This window comes from Panicum virgatum, chromosome 2N, assembly GCF_016808335.1.
Source record: "Panicum virgatum strain AP13 chromosome 2N, P.virgatum_v5, whole genome shotgun sequence".
NCBI classification, from domain to species: Eukaryota; Viridiplantae; Streptophyta; class Magnoliopsida; order Poales; family Poaceae; genus Panicum; species Panicum virgatum.
The window spans coordinates 64,754,008-64,768,481 of NC_053146.1; the positions used below are offsets into that span (position 1 = coordinate 64,754,008).

Genomic DNA, 14,474 nt, shown 5'->3' on the forward strand with positions numbered 1-14,474 from the left:
TTTAGGGAAAAACTTGGGCTCAAAGACAGAGACTCGATTTAGCGAACGATTTATCTTAGCGGATTTTTGAGATGTTACACACTTCCAAGCATCGATCCTTCTGTAAATATGTTTCAGAATATCATTGATGATCAAATGAGCACGAGAACATATAATCAAGCGATTTCCTAGTCTTCATTGGCATTGACTGAAATCGGTGGGCCCCAACCAAGAGAGTGTTTTCCTAGTGTGCTGCTTTACTCAAATTTCACTCAGCTCCAAACCAAACCCGTGAGATCTTTGATCAGCAATGATGTCCGTAGAACAATACTTGGGTTTTTTTAAGCCTCGAACTTAGATGTCCTGTCCATGCATGACATCCTTGGAATAGCAGGCATCACAAACCTAGAAAGAAGTGAGCTGTCACAAGCTCTTCTTGCATCTAGCCGAAGGCCCAGGTCACACTCCAACTTGTGATAAAGATATACAAATGTATATATTTATGCAAAGGAACATTGATCATCTCTGGGTAATGACTTCGTTTCAGAGACAGCAATGGGAGGATAAACATAGTCCATAAACAAAGCCATGAGAGGCCAGGCCACCGATGCGCAGGCAACTTCTGTTAGTGGTTCCCACAAATGTGTGCCCAACCAAACCAAACACCTCTCACCACTGCACAAAGGAGCCATTGCCCTGTCTTGCCTTGCCTTGTAACCACTTAAACCAACCTTTCTTTAGCTACCAGGCAGATTCAGATCTGCCTGCTTCAGTGGTCAGTACAGTGCTGCTAAAATTAGCCAGGGGAGGGGTCTCAAGATAGGAGCTCTAATTGGATGTTCGTGACCGGATTAGTCGGCAACCACTAGCTGCAAAAACGACATAAATTGTAGCTAACTAATTTGACCTACTTGTTACTGTTTTTTTTTTGGTTTGCCATCAGAAATGTTGAAAGGCGCTAACAAGTGGGTACATTTTTTGTTTTGTTTTGGAAAAGTGGCATTATTTGATGATGATACTGGACTAGCAGAAGCAAAGGTTGTATACGTGAGTTTTAAACATTGTATATGTGAATTCAACGATGTAATAATGGGAAAGATTGATTAGCTAGTGAGCAAAAGATCATACAGGATTACAGACCTAGCGTTCACAGAAAAGGTTAAAGATTTTTACATGCCCCTGAAAACATGTAACAATCATACCTCTCTGTCTCTAGCAAATGTTGCTCTCATCAGCCATCGTGTCAGTCCATGATATTTGCTTTTTCAGTGCACTGTCATTAGGGGTGGTTAAAGAATGAAAAGTTCTTTAGTTAGTTGGGGGGGGGGGGGGCATTCAGTGGCATTGGAACCTAAGAAGACTATGCTGAATGATGCAAGGTTTACAAAACCAATAAGTGGAAACAATTGACCAAAATTACCATTTAAAGAATACCCTTATTCCAAAATAATGTCCCATGGCTACAAGCCTACATCGAATACTGCAGTTTTTTATTTCCTCAGGTCATTAGACCAATCCAAAATTAAACGAACTGAACTTTTGGAGTGACCATTCGTTTTATTTAAAAAATATTTAAACTTTTTTATCATTTAAGAATTTGCATGAAAAAGATTGAGTAAAAAGATTAATGGTTAAACTTCGTGCCCAAAAGTCAATGGTGTCAAACAGTTCTTAATTGATGGAGTATATCACACCCCTCTATTTTTATACTGAAAACCATAGAACATAATATCTGTCTGCAAATGTAAAAGAGTAATCTCATGCTTAGGGAAAAAAATACTAGAAAAAAATGTTACTCCCCATCTCGGTATTTAGGTGTACAAAATACATGCGAAAGGACCTGTGTTACAATAGCCTTGGGTTCGACTCCTCGTAGCACTGAATATTTTAGAATGTAACGATGACGGGCTTTCAGTAGTAGGCGACGTTTCCGTCGACAACGAGATGCATGTGGCGACTTCGTCAATCTCGAGGATTTGCCGGTCCAATCTTTGAAGATGTTCATAGGGTTAGAGTTTGCGCTTGTATGTTTATAGGACTGAGTGTGCGTGATCGTACTCCTTCCGTCCTAAAATAATTGTAACTATAGAGTTCAAAATTTGTCCTAAAAAATTTGCTAACTTTGACCTACCTACCACAAAAAATAAGATAATTCCGAAAGTCCCAGAAAAGACAACTAACAACTCATCCACTCATCACAAAAGACAAGAAGTATTTTGTAATTTTACATCTAAACATTGGTTTACATGTTTGGTCATAAAGTTGTATTTATTTTTGGACGGAGGGAGTACTATGTAATTTTAAAAAAAAAAGTTATCCAGATTAGATAGATGCACGGGGCCGAAGTACAACCGAAAATACAAAAAAGAATAAATAAAAAATAAAAAAGGAGAAAAATGAAAAGAAAGCGCAGTCACACGGAGCGGTTCTCGAGCTTTCTCCCTGTCGGCTCTCAGCGCCGCCGCCATGGAGGACGACGACGACTGCCCTCCCCTCGCCGTCGAGCTACCGCCGCAAGTGCCATCTCCTCCGGCGCCAGCTCCTCCGGATGCGTCGCCAGTTGGCGTTACCGTCATCACCGGCTACCTCGGGGCCGGCAAGTCCACGGTGAGATTCTCCGTACCCTAACGGCGTAACCGTCGCCTCTCCCCCGCTGTATTTGTGTGTAGTAAGCGCGTCAGCATCCGCCATCCTGGCGCTGCAAAGAATGAGAGGCAAATCGGTGGCTACCCGATATTCGAGTCGGGCTGATAAAATGATAGCATACCTTTAATCTCAGAAAATCGAGTCATAGTTTAATATAGTTTAATCTATGTCGTGTAATATCATGATTATGAGTTATAGGGTTATCTCAGAAGCCCCTCTTATAGTTTAATATAGTTCACCTTATGTTTTCTCATCGCGGCACTTGTAACCATTAAAGCAGTGTTATGTTAAGTTTTAGTCAGTTTGTTGATTTTGCTGATTTATGGCTTGACAGTTTCTCTTTGCACCTGAAACTTTCAGTTAGTCAACTACATTTTGAATGAACAACATGGAAAGAGAATCGCCGTGATACTAAACGAGTTTGGAGAAGAAATTGGGGTTGAAAGGGCGATGATCAACGAGGGTCAAGGTGGTGCACTTGTTGAGGAATGGGTGGAGCTGGCAAATGGATGTGTCTGTTGCTCTGTAAAACACAGCCTGGTTCAAGCACTTGAGCAGCTTGTGCTGAGAAAGGATAGGTAAAATACAGTTACTTGTATCTATGCGAGGATACTTTTGATTCAAGCACAACCTAGGATCCCAGAAGTATGGGCCCTCCTATCTGTTTTCTTTCGGCTCTTCTTTTCTTAACCTTTTGATATGTTGATGTGGCCAAATCATTAATTTGATATTGATATCCTGCCTGCAGCTCAAAGTTGCTGACATCCTGTTTTTTGGCTCACAACATCCTGCTTATCTTTTGCTAATGATGGTTGCTTGCCTTATCTAACCTGCATGAAACTGTAAAGTTTAATTTAATTTGTTGATGATAGGTCATGCTCCTGCATTGGTCCTATGTTGTAAGTTGATTGATACTGCCCTTTTGAACTGTAATTATCTAAAATGTCCTAATATGTTAGAGTAATTTGGTATTCTGCAGAATGGATCATATATTACTTGAGACAACAGGTTTGGCTGATCCTGCACCACTTGTCTCTGTTCTTTGGCTAGATGACCAATTGGAATCATCAATTAGACTGGATTCTATTATTACGGTGAGTTCACCCATGTCTTATTTCTTTGTTTTCCTTTGTTTGATCAGTTGTCAACCAACAACCGTCATCTTGTGAGATGTAGAGAACATTGTTGCTAATTGCATGCATAAAATTTTGTGCAGCTTCTTCTTTACATTTCCCATTCTGATTCTTTACATTTCCCATTCTGATAGTAATTTATAAGTTCTGCAAACTATATCCTGTAGTTGCTCTTAAATCACAATCTAAAATATCGCATCACATTGGACATTTTTAAATATGTTTTAGCTATCTATCTACAGGTCATTGATGCAAAAAATTTCAGGGTTCAGATTGATGAGCACAAAAACGCTTCCTCATTCCCTGAAGCATTTCATCAAATTGCATTTGCGGTAACTTATCCTTTGTTTCTCTCTTATTATTATTATAATATCATGGTTTATTTTTTGGGATCTTCACTTCTAGAATTTGGAGGTGGAGCTTTCTTTTGTTTATTCTTGCTGCTGCAGTTAGAATTCATAAGTCTAATATTCAAATAACTACAACATTGTGGCACCTTCTTTTGTAACAGGATGTTGTGATATTGAACAAAATTGACCTAGTGAAGGACAGCGTTGAGGATTTGGAAAAACATATTCATGATGTGAATGCTCTGGTTACAGTGGTGCGGTCTGTCCGGTGCCAAGTTGACTTGAATGAAGTATTTAACAGGCAAGCATATGGTGCCAAGGTCAGTAAACTAGTTAAAAACTTGAGCTCACCTTTTTTCTTTCATAATTACGCCAGTGTTTGAAGCATAAGTTGCTTTGATGTCTTTGGTAATTCTCTGAGGACATTTGAACTCTGTAATGATATAGTCTATAACCGTAGCATAAATCTATGAAGGATACATCTAACCAACAATTCAGTGAACTACTGCTTTGGGGCTTGTGTGTGCTCCTGGCCTCCTGCTAACCAGCAGTTGACCCTCTAAATTGAAGTTTTGAGCAACTATATGGCATTACAATTGATCCTCGATACCAATCAACACTATTCTTATATGTTCTGAGTTTTAAGAAACTAAATGGATTCAACAAGCAAAAAAAAAGTGCAAAAGGCATTATACAGTATACACGCTAAATTTATACATTGGTGTGATTTTGGGATGCAACTGACTTCTTTTGTCTTTTTTTTTGCTAGAATTCTTCTCATCTGCAAGAACTGCTGGACTATAGTAAATCAATACCACCTAACCTCCGTCATGATAACAGTATTTCCACCTTGTGCATCTATGAACAGGATCCAGTTAACTTGGCTAAGGTACTTTCTCTCCTTAAATGTACCATTTCAACAGAATTATGTAAAGAACTTAGATATTAAGACATAGTATACAGCAAATGGAGCCTGGAGAGAGATTTATTATTTAAGGACACCAAGTTGGTATGCACAATTGAGACACACATAATAATAGGATCAGACTGGCATTCTTTGTATAAACTGCGTAGTTTTGCTATAACTTCAAAGTATATCTCGATATCTTTCATTTACTGTTCCACATTATGTGGCATTCTTATTTCATAGGATAAATTTTTCCTACACCAAATTTCTTATTCCAAAGATATATATTTCTTGGGACATCAAAACAAGATGTTCAACAATTTCCCTTTCAGCTGAACTAAATGACAAAATTAACTACTTTATATGGGAAAGTCTATCTAATAATTTCTAGCATCCGTGCCCTGATGGATATTACCCAAGGTTTCTTAGTTCTTAATCCAGTGAATTTCAAACCACCAGCTATCAGTCCTTTCACGCATATTGTCTGATACTCTGTTGTCTCTTTTACAGGTGGAATCGTGGCTCGAAGATCTTCTTTGGGAAAAGAAATCTACTATGGATATATATCGTTGTAAAGGGATTTTACATATCCATGACTCAGATCAAGTTCATACATTACAGGTTTTTACATCATATTTTTTTTTCTCGAATACGCAGGAGAGCTGCGCATCTTTGTATTAAGGAGAAGAAATATTTACATCATACTCATACACCAACCAGGAAGGACTGCATTATGAGCTAGAGCTATCAAGCATTTTTGTTAGATTTCCCCTTATAAACCCAAATAGCCAATAACAGGATAATTGTGTTGTGCAGTTGATTGAATATACTGCTTGGTCACCACTGATTATTGAGGTCTGATTTTTCATTATGCAGGCAGTGAGGGAAGTCTACGAAGTTATGCCGGCTCGAAAATGGTCCGAGACAGAGTCTCGCATGAACAAGATAGTTGTCATAGGTAAAACCCAAACCTCAGTAGTTTAGAATCTGGAAATTCTGAAGTGGTTGTAATCTTTTCATGCTCATTTTGCCACAGGCCGCAATTTGGATATCAATGCTCTCCAAGATTCATTTTGTGGTTGCAAGGGCTGACAATGATTATCTTGTTTCTCTTGCACAATGTTAGTTGTCCATTTTTCTACGATGTAAGTTGTCCTTTGTATTGGCAGTTCTCGTTCACATTTCCATTCTGAGGACACCACGTGCCATTATGGATAGTTTTTCTTTGGGGCATTGTGCTGCCATCACCATGAGTTGCTACGTTCACTAATTGGCTTGGATTATGTTGAAATAGTCTCAATTTTATACTTATGTGTTATAAGGCCCTCCACAGTGTACTACTAAAGTGATGCTTGAAAGCACTTTTTGGATTTCAGGCTTCACTTCTAGCGATGCTCCAACACTGCAGCACCCGATGCTTGCTAAAATTTTCTGGCTTCGGTGCAAGAACAAGCATCGATGCTTGCCTATTACAATATACTATATACGTTTGGAGTGAAGGAGAGAAGAGATGAGTTTGGAATTTTTAATTCTATTTTAGGTTCCAGGTGTAGGGAGAGAGTGATGACGCACACTGCGACATTCCAAGCGAAACAGGCATCACTTGTGATATGATGTTTGAAGCATCACTAGTAAAGCTACACATTGTGGAAGGCCTAAGTATCTACACCAGTTTAACTTGCCTCTACACACAGGTACCTCTGTGTAATGCTGAACTGAATTTGCCCATATGCGTCTAAACTCACCAGTTTAGGTGCTCCATGTGTATATTCGCCAGCGGAGAATCTTCATAGGGGAAACAACACATTATTTCAAGATTAAGAGGACTGAACTGGTCTTATTGCTGTAATACCATGTTAGTGCTTCTCCAACGCACCATGGTAGAGTTTTTCTGCTTAGCTTCTTTCTGCTCAATTGAGAAAGCAAACTGGTACTTTGTGGATGCGGCATGTATCCTATTATGAGATGCACTTTGTGGAAGGAGTTAAACTCAAGGTGTATGCAGGCTGATCGAAGAGACGAAGACACTTTGAAAGGACAGTGGCGTAAATTTTGCATGAGGTAGGAACTGGGATACATTGGGTTATTTTGCTTCGTGAATTTTGGCCTCTTTTGGGTCTTGACTGGGATCTGTATACTTCCAAACTTCACGGCAGAGGTAGCGTAGCTAAGATAAACTACTGCTGCTCGCGGAGTGATTTCCCGTCGCATAAACTTCTGATCACTGGAGCTCACATTAGCATGTGGCTAAGTAGGATACTGAAGAGTATCACTTTCTTTTTTTGGTCTTACGCGCGGATCCTAGGAACTATTGATAGTAAAAACACACTGGATTGGCTGCACAAGAACTACAATGTAAACCTTTCATACCCATACATGTCCATAGATGGCTCTTAACTTTCTGGTAGCAGTGATCCTGTGGGTGACCCCAATATCTGCTGCAAACCTCTTCAATGAGTGACTACTATAGAAGAAGGCAAGAAGCTGATCATGTGGTTCCTAAAGTGCGATTTCGCAATAGGCTCTTGTGTCTTGTCCTTCGACATGTGACCTGACATATCGATAAGTGACCAAGGATCTGGGATTCGTTTTCTGAAAACATTCGGAGCCCACTGAATTGGACGAAATTCTGAAAATTCGGACTGGTATCCAGTCAAAATTTGAATGAAATTTGAGCAGATTTGAACAAAATTTCTCCAAACGATCAGCATTGCAGTGGGCTTACAGAGCATGCACGCAGCGCCGGCGTGGAATAGGCAGACTGCAGAGGCAGATTGTGGGCTCTTGTTGGACCTTAGAAACGGACTGAAAATATGAACCGGGCCGAAATTTCTGACAGGTTTGGTTTTATCTCGAACTGAGCCGAAATGGACGAATTTCGATGAAATTTGGTCCATTCGGCCCGAATCAACCATGTAAGTGACTCGTAGCTGAGGCTTGCGCTTCTAACCCATATTCCCTTAGGATAATATCTAAAGTGAATCAACTGATACTTTTTTGTTTCTGCACTAATCCCGTTTTGAGCAATCGATCCACGATGGCACGTAACAGCTTACAACTATGGATCCACTGCGCTGAGGTTACTCGACGTCCTCCCGCACGCCAAATCTAGTGAAGGTAGTGGACGTCCGCTACGCGCCTCCGTGGCGTGGGGCCTGTGCATCCGCACGCATCCCAAAACACCTGGCACGGGGCGTAAGGGAGGAGCAGGGAGGAGGGACGCGCAATGGCCGCCACCGTCAGATGTGAGCAGGAAGGCGGAGAGGGGGGAGGGTTGGTGCGGAGAGGGAGGGCGGGAGGAGGGAGGATGCCCGCCCGCCGGAGCAGAGGAAGAGCCGCCCGCTCTTGCTTGTAGGGGTCGCTGCAACTCCTCGCCTCGGAGCTTGCTAGAGCCGTGTGGGAGGTCCGGCTATTGGGAGGAGGGCCACGTGGGAGGAGGGCCACGTGGGAGGAGGAGGGTCGCCGCAGATTCGTCGAGCTCTGTTGCCGAGATCCACACGAGGCCGGCCGAGCCTGAGGTCGGCGAGCTCTGCGGCCGCAGATCCGCACGAGGTCGACAAGCTTGAGGGTCGCCGCCACATGGTCGGAGCTCGAGAGTTGTGTCGCGCGCATGCCGCCGGCGCGCTAGAGAGAGGATGGGAGGGTGAGGCGTTTGCATAGGGTGTGGGGAAGGATAAAAAAATCTGATATGTGGGCCATGCTGCTGGTAGTTGGTATAGAGTAGAAGATTTAGAGTATGGAAAAAAAACTTGATATAGAAAAAAAATCTCGATAACCAAATAAAAATATTTTTTTAGAGAATGAAAATAGAGAACGACATTGCAGATAGCCTTAACTATCCAAATTACGAAACCACCCCCAACTCAGCACTCCGCTCTTCCATTCCTGACCCATCACACCCGCCCATCTCAGCCGCCGTCTTCTCCCTCGCCCCGCCACTCCTCCCTCTCCCCCACCACCCCCGCTAAAACCCTAATCCCTCGCCGCCATGGCTGCGGCTGCGGCCGCCACCTCGCTTCTCCTCCGCCGCAATTGCAACCCCCAGCTCCTCCTCCTCCGCGCCGCGATCTCCTCATCCCGCGCGCTGCCCCAGCAGGCGGAGCTCTCCCCGGAGCCGACCGCCGCCGCCGCGCCCGACCCCGCGCCGCTCCCCCCGAATCCCAGCACGGGGAGCCCCTTCTACGGAGAGAACTGGCGAAACCCCGCCGCCGCCAATCCGCCATCCTCGCTCCTCCCCGCCGTCATCGGGGGCACCCCCTTCGGGGCGCACCAACGCATGGCAGCCTACTCCGACGCCACGGGGCTCAAGGAGACCTTCGCCATGTGGATGGCAGAGCAGCGGTGGGAGGACATGAAGCAGCTCTTCGACTCGTGGGTGCGCTCGCTCGACACCGCCACGGGGAAGCCCAACCGCCCCGACGTCGATCTCTTCAACCACTACCTTCGCGCGAACCTCATGACGGGGGCCACGCCGCACGAGATGCTCGAACTCGCCTACCACATGCGCGAGTTCGAGATCGAGCCCAACACGGCCTCGTACAACCTCGTGCTCAAGAGCATGGTCACAGCGCAGGAGGCCAAGGGCGCCGAGCAGCTCGTTGAACGGTGAGTACGTTATTCTTGGTATGGAAGAATTGTCATTGCCAAGTGCATTGGATAATAGATTTGAATTGTCGTGGGTTTTCTGTATTTGTGGCGACCTATTTGGTTGGTAGTGTATGTATGATACATTTTTAGGTTTGGGCATATAAGAATCAGCTGGAATCCTACGGATTCAGAGTGCTGATTATATCTGTTGTAATACCAGGATGTGATTGTTTCAGATGACTGTTACTAGTTCTGATTAAATTACTTCCAGAGTTCCCCGTGTTACTACGTACTACATTGATACGCTAGGGCCTAGGGCCATAATCTGATAGCTTGACATGAGGCATACAGCATGGGCAACATATCTATAGAAAATGGAACTGGCAACATATAGTTTTGAATTGAGACACGCAATAATCGGAAAAAAATAGAAATGTCTTGATCTCTCGTTTGGTTTTGCATTTGATTTTATGGATTTGTGAAGCTTGTTGATTCACTATGCTCTGTGTGATTTGGTTTGCTGAGACTACAGCTTTAATTACGGATTTTTTATGTGTGGTCGATAAGAACTATCCTATACATGACATGTGTGTCGACCTTAGGTTCTACAATATGGGGTGGAGAAAAGAGTCACATTAAGGGATAGGTTCTACAATATTATTTTATCAGTGCTTAAGTATAATAAGAATTGAAAAGTGCATCAAGTTGGAAAAGTGTGTGATTTGCACAATAGGTTTCTTCTTTCTTGCATTCCTTTTATCTTCTCTTTGCTCCTCTGTTTTGTGTTTTAGTATGGGAATAACTTATCTCTATGTGCTGTATCAATGTTACTTTCTGACTCTCCACTACATTAGATTTGACTATGAAATGATTCCGAATTGTTGAAATCAGGATGCTGCGAACAGGAACTGTACCAGATGATGAATCCTACAATTTGGTCGTTGGTCTGCTGATTAGACAGAACCTTTTTGACTCAGCTCTTAAGTATTTGGATATGATGCTTAAATCAGGCCACACACTATCCCTAACTATTTTCACTGATTATGTCCGAGCATGTGTGAGATCTGGGAGATTGGACACATTGGCATCAATCATAGAGAAATGCAAGGTACTTCTTCTTGGAATGGTTAATCTAGTGCACCTGAGTTATTTAGATTGTTAATTGCAGCTGGTCTCAGTTGTATGTTTTTTTTGGGGTCATATACTCTCTTTTTTTAATTGAAAACTATACCCATTAGTCTTTGGCATTCTTATTTTGGGGTATACCTTCTGCATGTGTATGTCAACTTGAAAATATTTGCTTGCCTTGTTTATGATACTGTGATTTGTTTTGTTTCAGACAACAGATAAGAACAAAGTCTTGTGTCCACAATGGACCTGGTGCATTGACCTAGCAGAAGCTGCATTTGAAGCTAACAATAGCAAATTAGCTCTTTTTGCTTTGGAATTTCTTGCAAGATGGATTGTTCGTGGTGAGAATGCTAAACCTCCCGCTCAGCTGTCAGTTAATGAAGGTCTCGTAATATCAGCTCTAAGTGCTGCTGGCAGAACTTATAGTACTGACCTCTTGAATGCTGCTTGGTCTCTACTGCGGAAGTCCCTGCGCCAGAAGAGGGCACCCACTCCAGATACATATCTTGCCAAGATTTATGCTCATTCATCAATTGGCCAGCTTCAACGGGCTTTTGGGACACTGCGTGAATTTGAAAATGCCTACGGGAACTCTGAGGACATTGATCCAGAGCTCTTCTCGCCATTTACTTCCTTGCATCCGCTTGTTGTTGCTTGCTGCAAAGATGGCTTTAGCACACTGGATTCGGTACTATTCGCATAGCACCTGCTATACATGATATATTGTGATGGCCATTTGTGATTTTTCTTTTGCAAAGAATGATGAAATACCCTAATCCTATAGGGTCTTCTCCGCAGGTGTATGTTCAATTGGAGAATCTGACTCGTGCGGATCCACCATACAAATCTGTTGCTGCCCTTAACTGTATTATATTAGGCTGTGCAAACATTTGGGATATTGACCGAGCATATGAAACTTTTGTGGCTATCAAGGATAAGTTTGAACTCACACCTGACATACATTCATACAATGCCCTTCTGTGTGCGTTTGGAAAGAAGAAAGGGGTATTATTATCTGTCTGGTCTATATAATTAATATTTATGGCCTTTATCAACTTGTTCCATATCAGTTTGTTCAATCTGTTTTCCTGTACTGCAGACAGAAGAAGCTTGCAATGTGTTCGAGCATATATTAACTCTTGGTGTTAAGCCAAATGCAACAACATACTCCCTACTTGTCGACGCCCATCTTGCAAATAAAGATCCAAAAGCTGCTCTTGCCGTAATTGATAAGATGGTTAGTCTAAATTACCATTCAAAAATGTATTTTTGCATAGAAACTTCTCTAATTATTATGTTTGGTTCAGGTTGATGCTGGATTTATACCTTCAAAGGATACCCTGAAGAAGGTTCGTAGACGCTGCTCTCGTGAATCTGACTTCGACAGTGATGAGAAGGTGCAATCCCTGGCTAAGCAGTTCAACTACCGAATGGGTGGTGAAAACAGGAGGGAGTTGCTTTATAACATAGAATACAATCCTGTGTACTGAAGCAGTAAGTACTGGATCATCTATTGGATTTCACACTTGTAGTGGTTGCTGTTTCTTGCCCAGACAATTAGTGTTGCATCTTGCCGCTGAGGCTTAGCTGACTTGTTTTTCTGACTTCATTTGACTCTGTTGTTCTTTTCATTTTGATAGGCAGCTCGTGCTCAGTTTGCTGGCATTTCCGAAAGCAGACATTGTAGCTTGTAAATTATTTCGGTGTACCAGACTCTTAAGCAATTTCAGTTACCCATCCCATCATTTTTGCTGGCAGGATTGATGTTAGGACATGATAATAAGGCTGTCATACTATTTGTTTGTTCAGAAATCGAAAATGTCAGTTTTTTTTTAATTACAGAAGCATCATGCATGTCACTGGGATCGCCCATTTTAATGATTCCAGAAATTTGTTTCGTGCCATTTTGCAATTGGGATGCAACTAACGAAGAAGTCCTTGAATGATTGGGTCGCAATTTCTTCAAAAGATGCTATTCGCTTGGGAAATTTAATTGTCCATTGCTGCTTAGGCGTTTCCACGATGTGCAACTGATTATATAGAAATTGGCACATTGTAATGTGACATCCTCAGATTGATGACCCTCGTGACATGACTTGCTTTTTGTCCTACAACTAACTAATGTACCAGTTTGTTTTTGGCCACCCAAACCAGGAATGGTGCGCCATGAAGCATGAACTATCAAAATCGGACAACTTAATCCTCTAGTTGGTTTTACCATTATAGATAAACGCATTTTCTCTCAATACGTATGAATTGGAGGGGAAAATGGACTAAATCTCTACCTCAATCAATCCATCCTAATATGGATGAATTGGAGGAGATTAATATACATTCAAACAAGTTTATAGATGGTGATGTTGCACCAAGAACCTCAGGTTTCTCTCACACACATAGGAGAGGCCTAATTTGTTCTGCATGAGAGAGAGTAATGCTTGCCTACACGACTGAACACTACTCAATGGGCAGCTGTGTAGGCCAAATGAATATTACTCAATAGACAGCTGTATAGGCCGATTAGTCTAGTGTTTGGTTGGGGAGTGAGGTAGAATGAAATGGATCTATTTCTAATTTTAAGAATGGAGTGGTTTCATTATATTTTTAGTTGGAGGGTTGGAGTAGTTCTATTTTTGTGTTTGGTTGGAGGGACAGGCATATCACGGCTTAGACTCCGTCAAGCACCGTTACATCTGTGTCCACCTGTCAGTGAAATAAAGCACAGTGCGTCTTCTTTCTCGTCACGCTCGCCTGCTGCTGCTGCTACCTGCAGCGCTTGCCAATCGCCCGGCCATGCGCGCCCCCTGCCGCACGCGCCGCTGCAGCCTTGCCGCCGGTTCCGCGCGCCCGCGTGCGTTGCGACCTTGCCGCCGGCTCCGCGCGCCCGTTGCCCTATGCGCCGCTTCGGCCGATCGGCCAGCCCCGCTTGCTTGCTTGTTGCGGCTGAAGCGAAGCACTGGCCCTTGAATTGAAGTCGCGAGCAAGCGAGTCGAAGTTCCGGATCCAGTGAATCGATGCTCCAACGGTGTAGCTATGGACAGCACAGAGAGCGAGGAAGTCGGAGTGAGACGGCATAAAAGTGGAGCGAACTGGTTTGATCGATTTCACGAAACGAGCTCATCCCAAATCTGCATAGAATATTCCTCATCCAGAGCCATTCCATCCTCTCGCACTCGAACCAAACAGTTTCAAAAATAAAGCCGCTCCGTTCCAATTCATGCTATCCCACCAACCAAACACACCCTAAAGCCAAACAGCTGGGAACGGGGGGAGAGGCAACGAATCCAGGGCCCTGTTTGGATTTTAGGGGTAAAGATTTACCCAAAGGTAAATGTTTTACACTTCACATTTGCCCCTAACTAATTTACTCCATAGGACGTTTGGATTTAGGGGTAAAATGAGGGTAAAAGTGGTTAGAAATAGCAATTAATGTCCCTCATGTACCCAGTTTTACTCCAATTTGACACCCTCCAAGGGATAAAGAGGTAAAGAGGGGGCAAATGGATAAAGAGACACATTTGCTCTACATGTTTGGATTTTTAGAGGTAAATGGGATGCAAATTTACCCCTTTTACCCTTTTAGCCCACCACCCAAACATGGCCCAGGAAGCCAAATCCTTCTTCCACCGAAACGCAGGTTGCCGAATCAAGTGCAGCAGATTTGAGTTCGAGCGGCAGGAGCGGTTGAGCCAATCCCCTACACGATCCGCCTCCATGGCTGTCAATCCTCCGCCTCCGCCTCCG

At 43.1% G+C, this 14,474-nt stretch overlaps 2 protein-coding genes across 3 annotated transcripts; both read left to right on the forward strand.

Moving 5' to 3' along the window:
- The first annotated feature begins 2,348 nt into the window (after positions 1 to 2,348).
- Positions 2,349 to 7,195, forward strand: LOC120658568 (COBW domain-containing protein 1-like). 2 transcript variants are annotated; one of them, XR_005668733.1, is made up of 10 exons: positions 2,349 to 2,586; positions 2,986 to 3,203; positions 3,605 to 3,719; positions 4,001 to 4,090; positions 4,270 to 4,428; positions 4,878 to 4,997; positions 5,526 to 5,636; positions 5,892 to 5,973; positions 6,052 to 6,160; positions 6,392 to 7,195. XR_005668733.1 is itself a non-coding variant. In XM_039936834.1 (9 exons), the coding sequence occupies exons 1-9, from the start codon at positions 2,446 to 2,448 to the stop codon at positions 6,105 to 6,107; spliced, it is 1,092 nt and encodes a 363-aa protein (XP_039792768.1). In that variant the 5' UTR covers positions 2,349 to 2,445; the 3' UTR covers positions 6,108 to 6,855. The 2 variants fall into 2 exon arrangements, 1 of the variants encoding a protein (XP_039792768.1); XM_039936834.1 differs by having other exon boundaries at positions 6,052 to 6,855.
- Positions 7,196 to 8,880: 1,685 nt separating this feature from the next.
- LOC120658530 (pentatricopeptide repeat-containing protein At1g26460, mitochondrial-like) lies at positions 8,881 to 12,630 on the forward strand. The gene is made up of 7 exons (XM_039936787.1): positions 8,881 to 9,620; positions 10,494 to 10,710; positions 10,942 to 11,421; positions 11,532 to 11,738; positions 11,833 to 11,970; positions 12,041 to 12,227; positions 12,374 to 12,630. Exons 1-6 carry the CDS (start codon positions 9,004 to 9,006, stop codon positions 12,221 to 12,223), a joined length of 1,842 nt encoding a protein of 613 aa, XP_039792721.1. The 5' UTR covers positions 8,881 to 9,003; the 3' UTR covers positions 12,224 to 12,227; positions 12,374 to 12,630.
- The last annotated feature ends 1,844 nt before the right edge of the window (positions 12,631 to 14,474 follow it).

Coding starts and splice junctions, on each gene's coding strand:
- LOC120658568 (XM_039936834.1), top strand. CDS start 2,446: ATGGAGGACGACGACGACTGCCCTCCCCTCGCCGTCGAGCTACCGCCG. Junction 4,091..4,269: donor TTCATCAAATTGCATTTGCG/GTAACTTATCCT, acceptor CTTTTGTAACAG/GATGTTGTGATATTGAACAA. Junction 5,974..6,051: donor GAACAAGATAGTTGTCATAG/GTAAAACCCAAA, acceptor ATTTTGCCACAG/GCCGCAATTTGGATATCAAT.
- LOC120658530 (XM_039936787.1), top strand. CDS start 9,004: ATGGCTGCGGCTGCGGCCGCCACCTCGCTTCTCCTCCGCCGCAATTGC. Junction 10,711..10,941: donor CAATCATAGAGAAATGCAAG/GTACTTCTTCTT, acceptor GTTTTGTTTCAG/ACAACAGATAAGAACAAAGT. Junction 11,739..11,832: donor CGTTTGGAAAGAAGAAAGGG/GTATTATTATCT, acceptor CCTGTACTGCAG/ACAGAAGAAGCTTGCAATGT.